This window comes from Adiantum capillus-veneris, chromosome 6, assembly GCF_014529385.1.
Source record: "Adiantum capillus-veneris isolate H3 chromosome 6, ASM1452938v2, whole genome shotgun sequence".
Taxonomy (NCBI): Eukaryota; Viridiplantae; Streptophyta; class Polypodiopsida; order Polypodiales; family Pteridaceae; genus Adiantum; species Adiantum capillus-veneris.
In genome coordinates this window covers 45,698,774-45,713,999 of record NC_140936.1, presented here as the reverse complement: position 1 = coordinate 45,713,999, position 15,226 = coordinate 45,698,774, and the positions used below count along the sequence as shown (strand labels likewise).

General features: G+C 45.4%; 1 protein-coding gene across 2 annotated transcripts in view; it reads left to right on the top strand.

The window, feature by feature from the left end:
• Positions 1 to 214: 214 nt before the first annotated feature.
• LOC147455449 (Class I peptide chain release factor) overlaps positions 215 to 15,226 on the top strand; it is a 57,376-nt gene continuing 42,364 nt past the window's right edge. For both annotated transcript variants that reach the window (XM_086514236.1, XM_086514237.1), the window contains exon 1: positions 215 to 566. In XM_086514236.1, the coding sequence (XP_086370362.1) occupies positions 284 to 566 (283 nt within the window). In that variant the 5' untranslated portion in view covers positions 215 to 283. The remainder of the gene's footprint in view (positions 567 to 15,226) is intronic.

Below are 15,226 nucleotides of genomic sequence, written 5' to 3'. Positions count from 1 at the left end.
TAGCCTACATGTTAATATATCATAGATTGAACCATGAACATGTTGAACCATAAATATTGCATAGCATCCAAAAAAGATAGGACATGCATCATAGATTGAACCGAAGCTTCACTATCACTATCCTAGCCTACATGTTAATATATCATAGATTGAACCATGAACGTGTTGAACCATAAATATTGCATACCATCCAGACATGCATCATAATAGATTGAACCGATCCCTGTGGCTCCTAGCCTACATGTGAATTCAACATGTTAGAGCGAGGTAGTACGAGGAGCTTATGAGACAAGCGGGAATGGCGATGCTGGTAGGGGGCTCTGCTCTCCTGCGACTTGCCCTGCCGCACTCACACTCCTTCATACCGTCTCCATCTTCAGCAATACTGTCATGGAGAACATGTCGGACTTCCTCATCAGTGCCGCTTTTCGTGGTGCGATGCATGTCTAGTGGCTCTTCTGAAGCTCCCCGCACCCCTGCCCGTCTTGCACAAACCCGCCGCCTACTTGAGGATTCGGAACTCCGAAGTGCCGAGCCCATCGAGGAGGTTCCAAAGGTCTCTCTAGGTGCCCGCTACCCCATAGCTTACTCCTTGTACTTTAACATCTGTGTATGCACAATAATACTCTCTTTCACTCTCTCTCTAGAGAGAGAGAGAGAGAGAGAGAGAGAGAGAGAGAGAGAGAGAGAGAGAGATGTGTCTGGAATGGTCTACTTAAACCACACTAGGGACGTCTATTAGTTAGAAATTTAACCCAATCAGAAATCGCGGCTTCTTATTTTCTGCGTTACCAGATAGAAGCGGTCGTTTGTTGTTTGGGTTGTTGGGCTTCCTTGAGAAATATGGTCATGTGGCATGAATGCTATACCTGTAACACTTCCTTTGGATCATTAGTATACCAAAACTTAAGGAGTCTGCTGTCGGGCAGAAGTGTTAGAGGATGTGCAAGTTCGTTGCGATAGAGGGGGGTTGGGGGGGGGGGGGCTTGGGATCCATCTGGTGTTAGTCTTCTCTCTCTCTCTCTCTCAAACAAAAACCTTCACTGAAAGCATCTCTCTAAATCACTTCCGGTGCACATTACATTGGTATTAGAGCTCTTTGGCAGTGTTCGGTATCATCGCTTAAGAAAAGAACCTAAAGAACCTCTCCGAGATTTTTGATCAAAGAACTTTCGTGTCCATTCCTTCGACTAATACCTGTTGCCTACAGATATTAGCCACTCTCGCATCGGGTGCGCTCTTGTCTTCATTGCTGGTCTTAAGGGCCATTAAGCCATGAAAGAACCACATAAATTTATTTGCTTGCTTGAAATTGAAGTAACCTAAGACCGCTTCGGTGTGTTGATCTCTCTAATTTGTGTGTTTGAAGAATGGCACGTAAGCCAGAAAAGAAGGGCTTGTCTAGTCTCCCCTTGTTTCTCTTTTTTATTCATTGAGAGTGGTGTTGGAATTAGGGTTGCAGAGAAATGCACACTGCTTGGAGAAGACAAAGGAAGCTCAAGGCACACAATGGAGAGTGTATTACTTAGTGTGCAATGGAAAGATAGATAGCCCTAGAGTGATGGTGTATATACAATGCTCGGGAAAAAAACCTCCTTAAGAGGGAAAAAGTGCCCTGACGGTCCTAGTATGTTCACACACATCACTACCACATGTATATGGTAACAAATCCCCCGTGGAGTGATGCGGTGAACGAGAGCTGGCACATGAGTAAAGGGAAGTGCCATGCCCCGAGGACATGATCAGTCCACAAAGGGGAGTAAGCCCAAAGCTTTGCGAAAAGCTTCAAGCTTCAAGCTTCTCACGAGACAATGTCTTTGTGAAAAGATCTGCAAGGTTGTCCTGTGTTGGCACATAAGCCAAGCTGATCTCTCCTGCTGAGAGCCTCTCTCTGACATCCTCAATGTGCTTTGTGCGAGCATGAAAAACTGGGTTTCTCGCTACTGCCAATGCGCTTTGATTGTGAGTGTAGATAGTTTTGGCAGTGTCCTGTTCAACACCACCCAAATCAGCCATAAGGCGTCTGAGCCATACACACTCAACCGTAGCTGTGAAGATTGCTCTGTACTCGGCCTCACCACTCGAAGTGGCCACAGTAGGTTGCTTCTTGCTCAACCATGATATACATGAACTGCTAAGCATGAAACAAAAACCACTTGTGGACACTCGCGTGTCAAAACAACCAGCCCAATCTGAGTCCGAAAAAACATGTAAGTCTGGCGGCAATGATCCTCCCTTGGGATAAAACAAGCCAAGATGTAAAGTGCCACTAAGGTAGCAAAAAATCCTCTTGATAGCCTGCCAATGCTTAGACCTTGGGCTATGCATAAATTTGTTGACCTGTGAGACTGCAAACCGAATATCCAGCCTCGTGTTGCATACATAAATGAGGTAGCCAACATCAGTTTGGTAAAGAGTGACATCAGCAGGATTGCTAGCATCGTGTAGACTCAACTTCAAACTTGTTTCCATGGGAGTGGGAATAGGTTTGCAATCCTCAAGTCCAAACTTACATAGCAATGTCTCTATGTAACTTTTCTGACACAAGGCAATACCACTATCACACTGCTTAAACTGTATACCCAAGTAATGATGCAACAGCCCTAAATCTTTCATCTTGAAAGTAGCATTTAAATCAGCCTTAAATTCAGCAATATGTCTCTCATTTGGTCCAGTGATCAGCAAATCATCGACATAAAGAACCACAATGAGAAGTTGTCACATGACACATCCCAACCCTATGTGTCCGTGGATAAGCTACACCACAGCAGGGTTCAGTCAGTCCAGTCAGTTTAGATTAGCAGTGATCTTTAGATTAACGGTGATTTGACAATTTTGTGAGTCTATTCGTAGACCGTGCATGCCCAGTCACTTAGCATGGATGCATATAATAAGTTAGGGGAATTAGCATCAATTAGGGGAATTTTCTAGTGCATTTAGCCTATTTTCCTATTTTTGGTTATTTTCACTTATTATTTTTAAGTGACTTTCCAACAAAAGTAGGTAGGGCAATTTTGCTAAGTTAATATATAAGCAAATCCAAGTTAGCACTTTTTGGCAGAAGAGGCAGCAGGGGCTTCCCGCTCAACAGGCAACTTCTCAGCAGTACCCCCCAGCACCCCCAGCGTTTTTGGATTCCATCCTTGTCGGGCAAGTTCCCACCTTGGGCGTTTTTCTCCCACAGCAACAACATCGCCATCAAGTCCATTGGTCTGGCGTTTTCCAGTAGACAACCATCGTGTTGTACCCCTTTCATCTAGCGTTTTTGCACCAAGCTTCCTCGCCAAGCAAAGCAGTAGAAGTAGCTTTTTTGACAAAGCCTCTCTAGCGTTTTTGGGTTGCAGGTGCCAGCGTTTTCAGCCCTAATCTCAGCAGCACCATCATCGTTTCCCAATGGCAAGGACAACAGCAAAACGCAGCCATAGACCGGCAGCCTCAGCCAAGTTCAGCAGATTTTCAGCCCTAGGTTATAGTAGCAGATCAGCCCCCAGATTGGTTGTAGATGTTCCCCCATTTTCAGCCATAAAAACGCAGCCAAAACAGTCATTTTCAGCCACCGAAATAGTCCCGAAATTCAGCGATTAGAAGATCCCAGATTTCAGCCATCACGAAGTCGTCGTCATCATCGTCGTCGTCATCGGCATAGTCCCATTGCATCAGTCCATTGCATTCGCATTGTACACCTTTGTGCAATCAAAGTAGACCACTCTCGCCGACGAGAGTGGGGCCTTCGGAGGAGGGTTTTACAACCTGTCGGGTGTCGTATCTCTTCTCTCTCTGTCTCTCAATCTCATTCACTTGCACGCACAATATCCACTCGCTTTGTTCGTGATCATAGCACTCTCCATAAGACGGAAAGCTCTCTTTCCCTAAGAACTAAAAGGAACCTTGAGCAATAAAGATCACTAATCTTGAGAAAATACAACAACATTCATTCCGCTGCACCTTACATTGGTATCAGAGCTTTGGAAGTGTTCTGCATTACTCAAGGAAAGAACCACAAGAATTTTTTTTGCTTGTTGCGATCGCACGAACCCAAGTTTACTTGGGCGTGGCGATTCCTAATCGTGTTTTGTTGAAGAGTGACAGGAATCCCAAGAAAGAAGGGCTTGTCTAGCCTCCCCTTGTGTCTCTTTTCACTCATAAAGAGCGGACCGTGCACTTAGCGGCCTGCCAATCGACGTGAGGTGGGAAAAAACAACCTTGGTGTGAGCGCAAGGCCGCCAAGGGGTGCGCCCGCAGAAAAGGGTAGAACTCGTGTGAAGAGAAGATCCTTCTCCAACGGGATTTGCAAGCGAAAGAACACCTCAAGAACCTCAAGAACCCAAGAACCAAGACCCTCAAGACCCAAGTTCCTCGTAAACTTAAGAACCCACGACTTTAGAATGATCATCACTCGAAGCGGAATGGATACTTCGCTTGGAGGTGATGAGCATGAGTGAGGCGAAGAAGAATTTTCCCCACCAGGAGGTTTTTCTGACCCTTCCCCGTCTACTTCAAGGATTGCACTAACTCCTATGGAGGCTTTGGAGCAATTGTCTCTGAAACAGAATTTAGAAAGGAAACGTAGACACGCAGAAGAAAAAGCAGAAAGAGAAGCCGAAAGAAAGGCAAGACAAGAACGGCGCGTTCGACACATGCAAGAGTTCTTGCGACTCTTGTATCCCGTGCCGACACAGATGCAAGAGATTCAGGAGACGGAGACTCTCTCAGTCTCTTCTTCTCCAAAGCATGACACATGATTTGCATGATTGTGTGAAGCATGATGATGTTTTAATCGACAATGATAAGCACAAAGATTTGCATGATGATTTGAATGATAATGATTTGCATGATGATTTGGATGCCAATGATTTGCATAATGATTTGGATGACAATGACAAGCATGATGATTTGCATGAAGATGATGTGATTGTTCACAAGGATGATGTTTTAGTTGATGCTTTTTCTAGCGAAGCTGTTGCTAATTGGACTATTTTCTTATTTTTAATGATTAATCTCTTTTTTTAATGATATTTTATTATGTGCACTAAGAACTGTTAAAAGATTGTAGCTACAGGAACTGCCATCAGGAACGGACAACTCTGATGTGTCATTTGATGGGTGACGGTAAACATCGCGAAGGAGTTTCCGTAAGTTCGGTGGAAAGGGCCGGGTTACGAATGCCTCTGATGCGTCACACGATGGGTGACGGGTGCATCAGTAAGGGGGCATCCCGTAGGCTAAGGAGGAAATCCGAACTGAGTAAGAAAATACGCGTAAGAACGCAAGCACAAGAATAAAGATGGGTTCAATGAAGCTTTTTACGAAAAGCAGGAATGTCGCGGCAGGACAGATGCTTTCCCGCGAGGAGTCTGTGTTTGCATTGCATCTGTGTCGTGTCCTGCACCCGGGGACGCCTGGAATGTGTCCGTGTAGCATTATTTTCACTAATTGAGTGAGTTTTTAAAGTTTGAACAGGTTCACACTTTATTTTATAAAGTGGCCGGTCACTTTAAAGTGACCAGCCCTTTTATTAATAAAATAAAGCAAGCAAGGCCCTTATAAAAAAAAAGCCAGCGCTAAAACCAAGGCAGGGGGCTGATTTGCGATCTCTCTCTCCTCTCTCTAAAAAGCGCCAAGCCCAGCTCTCTCTCTCTCTCTCTCTCTCTCTCTTTCTCTCTCTCCTCTCTCTAGGGCGCCAGGGCTCCGCTTTTCGGCTCTATTCCCGCCGGGTGTCAGACCCTATAAAAAGGGTAGCCAGCGTTCCAGTTTTCAACAGGCAGGAAGCAGCAGAAAGCCTAGCGCTGGGATTCTAGAGCAGAGACCGGCGACGGAAACTGCAAGTGTTCATGTGACGATTGAGTACGGAGGTCGCTTTTCCGAGTAAGGAGCGACAGGTATACAGTGTTGATACGCATTGAGAATTGTTGCTTTGTGTGGTTTGCTTTGCAGGAACCTCCCATCTTACGGGAAAGTACGGTTTTACGCCTAAGTCCCTTACGGGAAAGTACGGCTTTACGTCTAAGTCCCTTACGGGAAAGTAGGGCCTCGCGTCTAAGTCCCTTACGGGAAGGAATGGCCTTGTGCCCAAGCCCTTTACGGGAAAGCACGACCTTCGGGTCTAAGATTACAGAACGGAGGGGTTTTCCTCGGGTTCTCGTGCTTGTATAAGAATTGTCCCTAAATAAAAGAATACTCTTAACGGGGGGGGGGGGACCAGCCCATCTTCTGGTCCCCAATACCGTGTCGATCTTCTCCCTTCTCTCGTGTTTGCAAAGTATTATAATTTTCAGATTTTCTAAGTGCTCGTGTACGCTCCCGTTTTGTGACAGTGGTATCAGAGCTCGGACTCCTCACTTTCTCTGCAAAGAAGGACGATTCCGAGAAGAACGGGAAGAACCATTTCGGGCCAAGGGAGAAGCGTTGAAGAGGAGCTTCAACAAGTGCAAGCTCAGCTTGCGGAGTTGCAACAAATCTTACTGTTGCCAGACGTCCAAAAGCTCTTGGGCGGAATGAAGAAAATGAATGGAACTGATACGGCCAAGCATCTAGACAACACTGTTGGCGTAAGACCACAGGAGGCAAGAGAAGAAGAACGTGCTGAGGTGCACAAAGGATTTTCGGATCGGAATGAACGGCCTACTCCAAGGAAAGGCCAGGAAAAAGCGCTCTCTCTGCTAGACGAGAGCAAGGACATCTCTATCTCATCTCCATCCTACTCTCCTGATTATACTTCCACTTCTCGATCATCTTGTCAGAAGAAGGAAGCCGCTACTACTGCCACTACCCTACATCAACCTAAAGATAAGCCTCGATTCAAGAAGCATGGTCGCAAGTCTCAACATCGCATGAGAGTCTTCAAATCGGGCGACAAGGATATCAAGTTCGAAACCTACAACAGACGGAGAGACATCTCCAAAGCACTGTCCTTCATCAGACAGTTTGAAGTCGCCTTTACCAATGGGCACTTCACAGAAAGATCCAAATTACGCCATGTGGGGATGCACCTCAAGGAAACGGCAAGTAATTGGTGTTTAGCCAAGATTCTGGAAGGTCTTAGGCCAGAACTTGGGAGAGCTTCAAATCTGAATTTTATGAACAATTTCTTCCACCTAACTTCGAGCAAGACATACGGAAGGAATGGGACTGGCTTGCCCAGAAGGAACATGAAAGGGTATCGACTTATGTGGACAAGTATTGGTCGGTTCTTCTGAAGGTCACTCCCTTCATGAAGATTGCCGACGAGGAAAAGAAAAGAAAGTTCGAAGCGGGTCTCCAACCGCAACTTCGAAAGAGTATGAAAGTGTATCCGCATGATACTCTTCAGAGGATGATGGAGTCAGCAATCATTGCTGAGGATTTGCACTCAACTGGAACGCCCAGAAAGATGGAGCATAGCACTTACCGTGCAAGACAAAGAGGGGTCTACGATGACCAAGGGAGCCAAGGAAGAAAACGTCCTCCATCTAGGGACGATGACCACTCTAAGAAGCCAGAGGGCACTGGCAAGCGAACTAAGTATCTTTCTCCTACTCAACTTCAAACTTTCAGAGAGGAAGAAGATGCTTCTACTGTGGCGAGAAAGGACATATGAAACCGGATTGCTCGCTAAAGCAGCAACGGCAAGAACAAGCCTCTACGAGGCAAGAAAAAGCAAGGAAGGAACCTGCACCGCCAAGCTCGAACTCAATCCCAGATGTTCAAGGAAACACAGAAATGGAGAAAGGGAAGCGTCAACTTCTGAAGGGCTGGGGGTCTTTGAACAACCAGCGAGTACTGATTCTTTATGATCCAGGATCCACGGATAACTTCATCTCCCTGGATAGTGCGGAACGTTTGTGTCTCACACCGGCTCAGCTTGGCACACCGGTTACATCCGGATCGGCATTCGAGGGGTTGACAACCAATGCAACTCCCGTGCAAGGACAGCTCAATCTTCGGATTGGCGAGTACAAGGACCGCGAATCATTTTTGATGGCACCTATTGAGGGATGTGATATCATCTTGGGTATGCCATGGCACTTTCACATGACACCTATTCCCGATTATGTGGAAAAGACCCTCACTTTTGATCATGGGGGTAAGAAAATAAAGATTCAAGCTGATGCAGGAGATTGGCAGTTCCCAATTGTAAGCCATATCTCCATTAAGAAAGAAATGAAGAAGTGTGTTTCTGCTTACTTGATTTTTGCAAAGGATAAAACTAGTAGGGACTCTCTCTCTAGTCTGGAAATTAAGCGTCTTCAATTTATTGAAAAGTACAAGGATTGTTTCACAGAAACAATTCCTTATGAACTCCCTCCGGTACGCCCGGAAGATCACCGCATAGATCTCATACCGGGTAGCTCGCCTCCCAATCAACCCCCTTATCGGGTAAGTCTTGCTCAGCAAGAGGAAATTTTGAAGCAAGTCAACAAGCTTCTAGAGAAAGGGTTAGTACGGCCAAGTGCTTCACCCTACTGCTCTCCAGTTCTACTGGTGCAGAAGAAACATGGCACGTTTCGAATGTGCATAGACTATCGGTCTTTAAACAAGATCACAATCAAGAATCGCTTTCCGATCCCTCGGATTGATGATATACTTGATAAGTTGCAGGGTACAAGTGTCTTTAGTCGCATAGACTTAAAGAGTGGGTATCATCAGATACGGATCACCCCTGAGGATGTCCATAAGACTACTTTCCGCACAACCTTTGGACTATATGAATTCTTGGTAATGCCTTTCGGCTTGACCAATGCTCCTGCTACGTTCAATCGCATGATGGACCGCATTTTCAGCCCGTATCGAGCTTTTACGGGAGTATTCTTTGACGACATACTCATCTTCTCTAAGTCAGAAGAGGAACATCGGAAGCACTTGGACTTAGTGTTTCAAGAATTACGAAAGCATGAGTTGCATGTGAATGCAAAGAAGAGCGAGTTCTTTCTCTCTGAGATACACTATCTCGGCCATATAGTCTCCCACAATAAAGTGAGTATGGATCCTGCCAAGATCCGAGTGGTAGAAGATTGGCCTATTCCCACTACGGTACATGATGTACGTAGCTTTCTGGGATTATGTTCATATTATCGAAGGTTTGTCCGAGGATTTGCTCATGTAGCAAGACCACTTTATGATTTGACAAAGAAAAAGATTCCTTTTAGATGGGGATCGAGACAACAAGGAGCTTTTGATCGGCTCAAGTACTTGCTAAGCCATGGACCTATTTTGATATTGCCTGACTTAAGGAAACCATTTGAGGTTCACTGCGATGCTTCAGGTGATTGCATCGGAGCAGTGTTAAACCAAGAAGGCCATGCAGTGGCTTATGAAAGCAGACGGCTTAAGGATGCAGAGTTGCATGCATCAATCTATGAAAAGGAACTCACGGCTGTGATTCACGCCTTATCCAACTGGAAGCACTATCTTCTAGGAGCGGATTTTGTGATCAAGACTGATCACCAGAGTTTGCGGTATTTTCTTACGCAAAGGAAACTATCTGAGAAGCAGATAAGATGGGCAAACTTTTGGTCTATGTTTCACTTCTAGATCCTTCACACGGCTGGGAGCAAGAATGTGGTCACAGACGCATTGTCTAGGCGGCCAAGGGTGAACGCTATCACTTCGGTGTATCACCAAGAATTAGAAGCACTACCGGATTTGTATCCGAATGATCCAGCTTTCTCCACCATTTGGAGAAAGCTACATCATGGAGAGAATGAGTTTCCCTATTCCATTCGGGACGGTTATCTCTACCACCATCAGGCCATATGTGTGGCGGAACCATTAAGAAAGAAGATCATGGATGAAGCACACGCTTCGCCTTATGCGGGTCATCGGGGTATTCTCCCTACAACCTTAGCAATGGAAAGATATTTCTTTTGGCTTAGCCTTAAAGCAGACATTGATAAGTATGTCAGGGAATGTTTGGTTTGCCAAAAAGTGAAGTATGATCGGCATAAGACGCCTGGGTTGCTACAACCTTTGCCTGTGCCTAATGAACCTTGGGAAAGTATTGCCATGGACTTCATCATGGACCTCCCTAGAACTCAGACTGGAAATGACGCGATCTGGACCATTGTGGACAGGTTTAGCAAGCTAGCACACTTCATACCGGTCAAGAAAATGATCAAAGGAGATCATATGGCTAGGGTCTTCCTGGCAGAGATCTTTAAGCATCATGGAATGCCTAAGTCAATTGTGAGTGATCGAGATCCTCGCATGACAGGAAATTTTTGGCGTGCCTTGATGGATAATCTTGGTACGAAGCTGAATTTTTCATCTGCCTACCATCCTCAAACGGATGGGCAGAGTGAGATAGCCAATTCCACAGTATTGGATATGTTAAAAGCTTATGTGTCAGACCAGCAATCTGACTGGGAGAAATATTTGCCTCTTGTCGAGTATGCGTATAACAATACCATACACTCATCGACAGGGAAAGCATCTTTTGAGATTCTCTATGGTAAGCCTTTGCTTCCACCCATCCTTTTAACTAAGGATAAGATCTTTGCAGCAGATGAATTTGTCCGGGACTTGGACACAGCCTACGGGCAAGTTAGGAGAGCTATTCTACGCTCTCAAGAAAAGCATAAGAAAGCTGCAGACAAGCACAGAAGGAATCTCGACTTAACAGTCGGACAGTTAGTCTTACTCAAGTTTGAGAAGGCAAGACTTAAGAAACAAGCGTCTCATAAGGGGAAGGTGGTGAAACTTTCTACCTGTTATTATGGGCCGTTTAAGATCACTGGGCGAGTGAATGATGTTACTTTCCGATTAGAGCTACCGCCTAATTGGAAGATCCATAATGCTTTCCATGTCAGTTTACTCCGGCTGTATGTGGGACCGCCTCCAAGCCAGCCTAGCGGTGAGGAACCTCCCGAGGTTGAGGAAACAGAAGAAATACTCCAACCGGAGCAGATAGTAAGTCATCAGGAGCGGTCTCTCAAAATCCGGAAAGATAACACGGAAGTATTTGGTTAAGTTTAAGAACTATTCGAATCTAGATGCTCAGTGGATGACGCAAGAGGAATTAGTAGCTTATCCCGAGATACTGGAGGTATATGTCTAAGCACTACAGTTGAGGTCAACTGTTTAGAAGCCAGAGGGATGTTGCTAATTGGACTATTTTCTTATTTTTAATGATTAATCTCTCTTTTTAATGATATTTTATTATGTGCACTAAGAACTGTTAAAAGATTGTAGCTACAGGAACTGCCATCAGGAACGGACAACTCTGATGTGTCATTTGATGGGTGACGGTAAACATCGCGAAGGAGTTTCCGTAAGTTCGGTGGAAAGGGCCGGGTTACGAGTGCCTCTGATGCGTCACACGATGGGTGACGGGTGCATCAGTAAGGGGGCATCCCGTAGGCTAAGGAGGAAATCCGAACTGAGTAAGAAAATACGCGTAAGAACGCAAGCACAAGAATAAAGATGGGTTCAATGAAGCTTTTTACGAAAAGCAGGAATGTCGCGGCAGGACAGATGCTTTCCCGCGAGGAGTCTGTGTTTGCATTGCATCTGTGTCGTGTCCTGCACCCGGGGACGCCTGGAATGTGTCCGTGTAGCATTATTTTCACTAATTGAGTGAGTTTTTAAAGTTTGAACAGGTTCACACTTTATTTTATAAAGTGGCCGGTCACTTTAAAGTGACCAGCCCTTTTATTAATAAAATAAAGCAAGCAAGGCCCTTATAAAAAAAAGCTAGCGCTAAAACCAAGGCAGGGGACTGATTTGCGATCTCTCTCTCTCCTCTCTCTAAAAAGCGCCAAGCCTAGCGATCTCTCTCTCTCTCTCCTCTCTCTAGGGCGCCAGGGCTCCGCTTTTCGGCTCTTCCCGCCGGGTGTCAGACCCTATAAAAAGGGTAGCCAGCGTTCCAGTTTTCAACAGGCCGGAAGCAGCAGAAAGCACTAGCGCTGGGATTCTGGAGCAGAGATTGGCGACGGAAACTGCAAGTGTTCGTGTGACGACTGAGTACGAAGGTCGCTTTTCCGAGTAAGGAGCGACAGGTATACAGTGTTGATACGCATTGAGAATTGTTGCTTTGTGTGGTTTGTTTTGCAGGAAGCTCCCGTCTTACGGGAAAGTACGACTTTACGCCGAAGTCCCTTACGGGAAAGTAGGGCCTTGCGCCTAAGTCCCTTACGGGAAGGAACGGCCTTGTGCCCAAGCCCTTTACGGGAAAGCACGACCTTCGGGTCTAAGATTACAGAACGGAGGGGTTTTCTTCGGGTTCTCGTGCTTGTATAAGAATTCTCCCTGAATAAAAGAATACTCTTAACGGGGGGGGGGGACCAGCCCATCTTCTGCTCCCCAATACTGTGTTGATCTTCTCCCTTCTCTCGTGTTTGCAAAGTATTATAATTTTCAGATTTTCTAAGTGCTTGTGTACGCTCCCGTTTTGTGACAGAAGCTAACCTCGTTGTAGATTCGATCAATCACCAAGAATCGATCTTGACTTTCGAGTCAAGGTTCACAGATCCCCCACAAGAAGATCCGATAGATCCCGAAGAAGCGATCCTGGCTCTCGAGCCTTGGTCTAAAGAACCCTCACAGGGAGTATTATGTGTTCGCATGATTGATACGCACGCATTGTTCGAGTGTTTCATTCGTGAAGGTTTCCTGTATTTTAGTTAGCATCGTTATTTGATCCCTTTTCCTAGGCATGACATATTGTATGTTGAGCACGTTTCTCTCATGAATGAACACAAATGTATGCGGATTGTTCACGAAAAGTTGAAAAGTTTGTATGTCAGGAAGTCACATTCCATGTCTCTTCCTTTGCATGACACAGTTTCCGAAAGATCACATGATTGTATGAGCTCCAAGCATGGGTATTTCCATTGTGATTTGCCACAGTTGATTGATTTTGATCAAATAGAAAAGATTCGAACGCATTGTTTGCATGTGTTTGATGAACGGGTTGTCACTCCGTATCTATGTTCATCTCCATTGCATACACAGTCTTTAGAGAAGACAATATTTTTTTCCTTCACTTTACATGGAATGGGTTTGTTCATGGTTTTGTGTTGGAGATGGTTTCAGCAATTTTCAGCCATGGAGATTCTTGAAGACGAAAGAAGCAGGACTCTAGAGGAAGTTGAAGCAAGGACGAAGCCACAAAAGACTTTGTCGCTTTCGGCGCGGCCCAAAGAAGCAAGCGTTGCAGACCTTTATGAAGTTCAAGTACCGCATGACCCACACATCAGAGTTGGCCGGCGAAGAGTCCCTTCCAGGATTCCGGATGCTATTGGCGATTTCCCTCGACACCATACAGTTCGGTACCAGTACCTCACTTTGAAAAGGAGGGGATGTCTTGTGACACATCACAACCCTATGTGTCCGTGGACAAGCTACACCACAGCAGGGTTCAATCAATCCAGTCAGTTTAGATTAGCGATGATCTGGCAATTTTGTGAGTCTATTCGTAGACCGTGCATGCCCAGTCACTTAGCATGGATGCATATCCTCCGGTTGCACACAGCATGATCATCGGAATTCCCATCAGAATCCATTAGTATCAGTTAGGGGAATTTTCGAGTGCATTTAGCCTATTTTCCTATTTTTGGTTATTTTCACTTATTATTTTAATGTGACTTTCCAACAAAAGTAGGTAGGGCCATTTTGCTAAGTTAATATATAAGCAAACCCAAGTTAGCACTTTCTGGCAGAAGAGGCAGCAGGAGCTTCCTGCTCAACAGGCAACTTCTCAGTAGCACCCCCCAGCACCCCCAGCGTTTTTGGATTCCATCCTCGCCGGGCAAGTTCCCACCTTGGGCATTTTTCCCCACAGCAGCAACATCGTCATCAAGTCCATTGGCCTGGCGTTTTCCAGCAGACAACCATCGTGTTGTACCCCTTTCATCTAGCGTTTTTGCACCAAGCTTCCTCGCCAAGCAAAGCAGTAGAAGTAGTGTTTTTGACAAAGCCACTCTAGCGTTTTTGGGTTGCAAATGCCAGCGTTTTCAGCCCTAATCGCAGCAGCACCATCAGCGTTTCCCAATCGCAAGGACAACAGCAAAACGCAGCCATAGACCGGCAGCCTCAGCCAAGTTCAGCAGATTTTCAGCCCTAGGTTACAGTAGCAGATCAGCCCCCAGATTGGTTGCAGATGTTCCCCCATTTTCAGCCATAAAAACGCAGCCAAAACAGTCATTTTCAGCCACCGAAATAGTCCCGAAATTCAGCGATTAGAAGATCCCAGATTTCAGCCATCACGAAGTCGTCGTCATCATCGTCGTCGTCATCGGCATAGTCCCATTGCATCAGTCCATTGCATTCGCATTGTACACCTTCGTGCAATCAAAGTAGACCACTCTCGCCGACGAGAGTGGGGCCTTCGGAGGAGGGTTTTACAACCTCTCGGGTGTCGTATCTCTTCTCTCCCCTTCTCTTAGTCTCATTCACTTGCACGCACAATATCCACTCACTTTATTCGTGATCATAACACTCTCCATAAGACGGAAAGCTCTCTCTTTCCCTAAGAACTAAAAGGAACCTTGAGCAATAAAGATCACTAATCTTGAGAAAATACAACATTCATTCCGCTGCACCTTACAGAAGTACATCACCCTCACGCTTTACATACAATGTGCTTTAGGTTGGATTGTTACGAAAGCCTCGTTTGACTAAATGAGTGTCAGCTTTCTCATACCAAGCACGAGGAGATTGCTTCAACCCATACAAAGCCTTCTTACATCTGCACACTTTGTCCTCTTGTCCTTTTATGACAAAACCGCGAGGCTGTGTTACATAAACTTCCTCAAATATGTCACCATTTAAGAAAGCAATAACAATGTCTAATTGATGTACATCCCAACCAAAATGAGCTGCCAATGCACATAGAAAACGCACAGTAGTCATACGACAAGTGGGAGCAAAAGTCTCTTCATAATCTATGTCTTTTTGTTGTGCATAACCCTTTGCAACAAGTCGAGCCTTATGGCGATCGATCTCACCATCCGGCTTGCGTTTCAACTTGAACCCGCTTCGTACCAATGGCCTTTTTGCCAGGAGGCAAATCACATAAAGTCCATGTGTCATTTTCTATAAGTGCATCATATTCTGATTGCATGTCAGCCATCCAATTTTCTGAATTCTGTGCTTCATCAAAAGATAGAGGCTCCTCAACATCATGTAAGCTAGACACAGTCAAAGCATAACAATCTGATGTATAAGATGCATGGCGAGAGCCTGAACGAGTTCGACTAGACAAAGGTGCATCCAATTTGCTGTCACGTAAAGTGTGCATCAGTCATTTTGG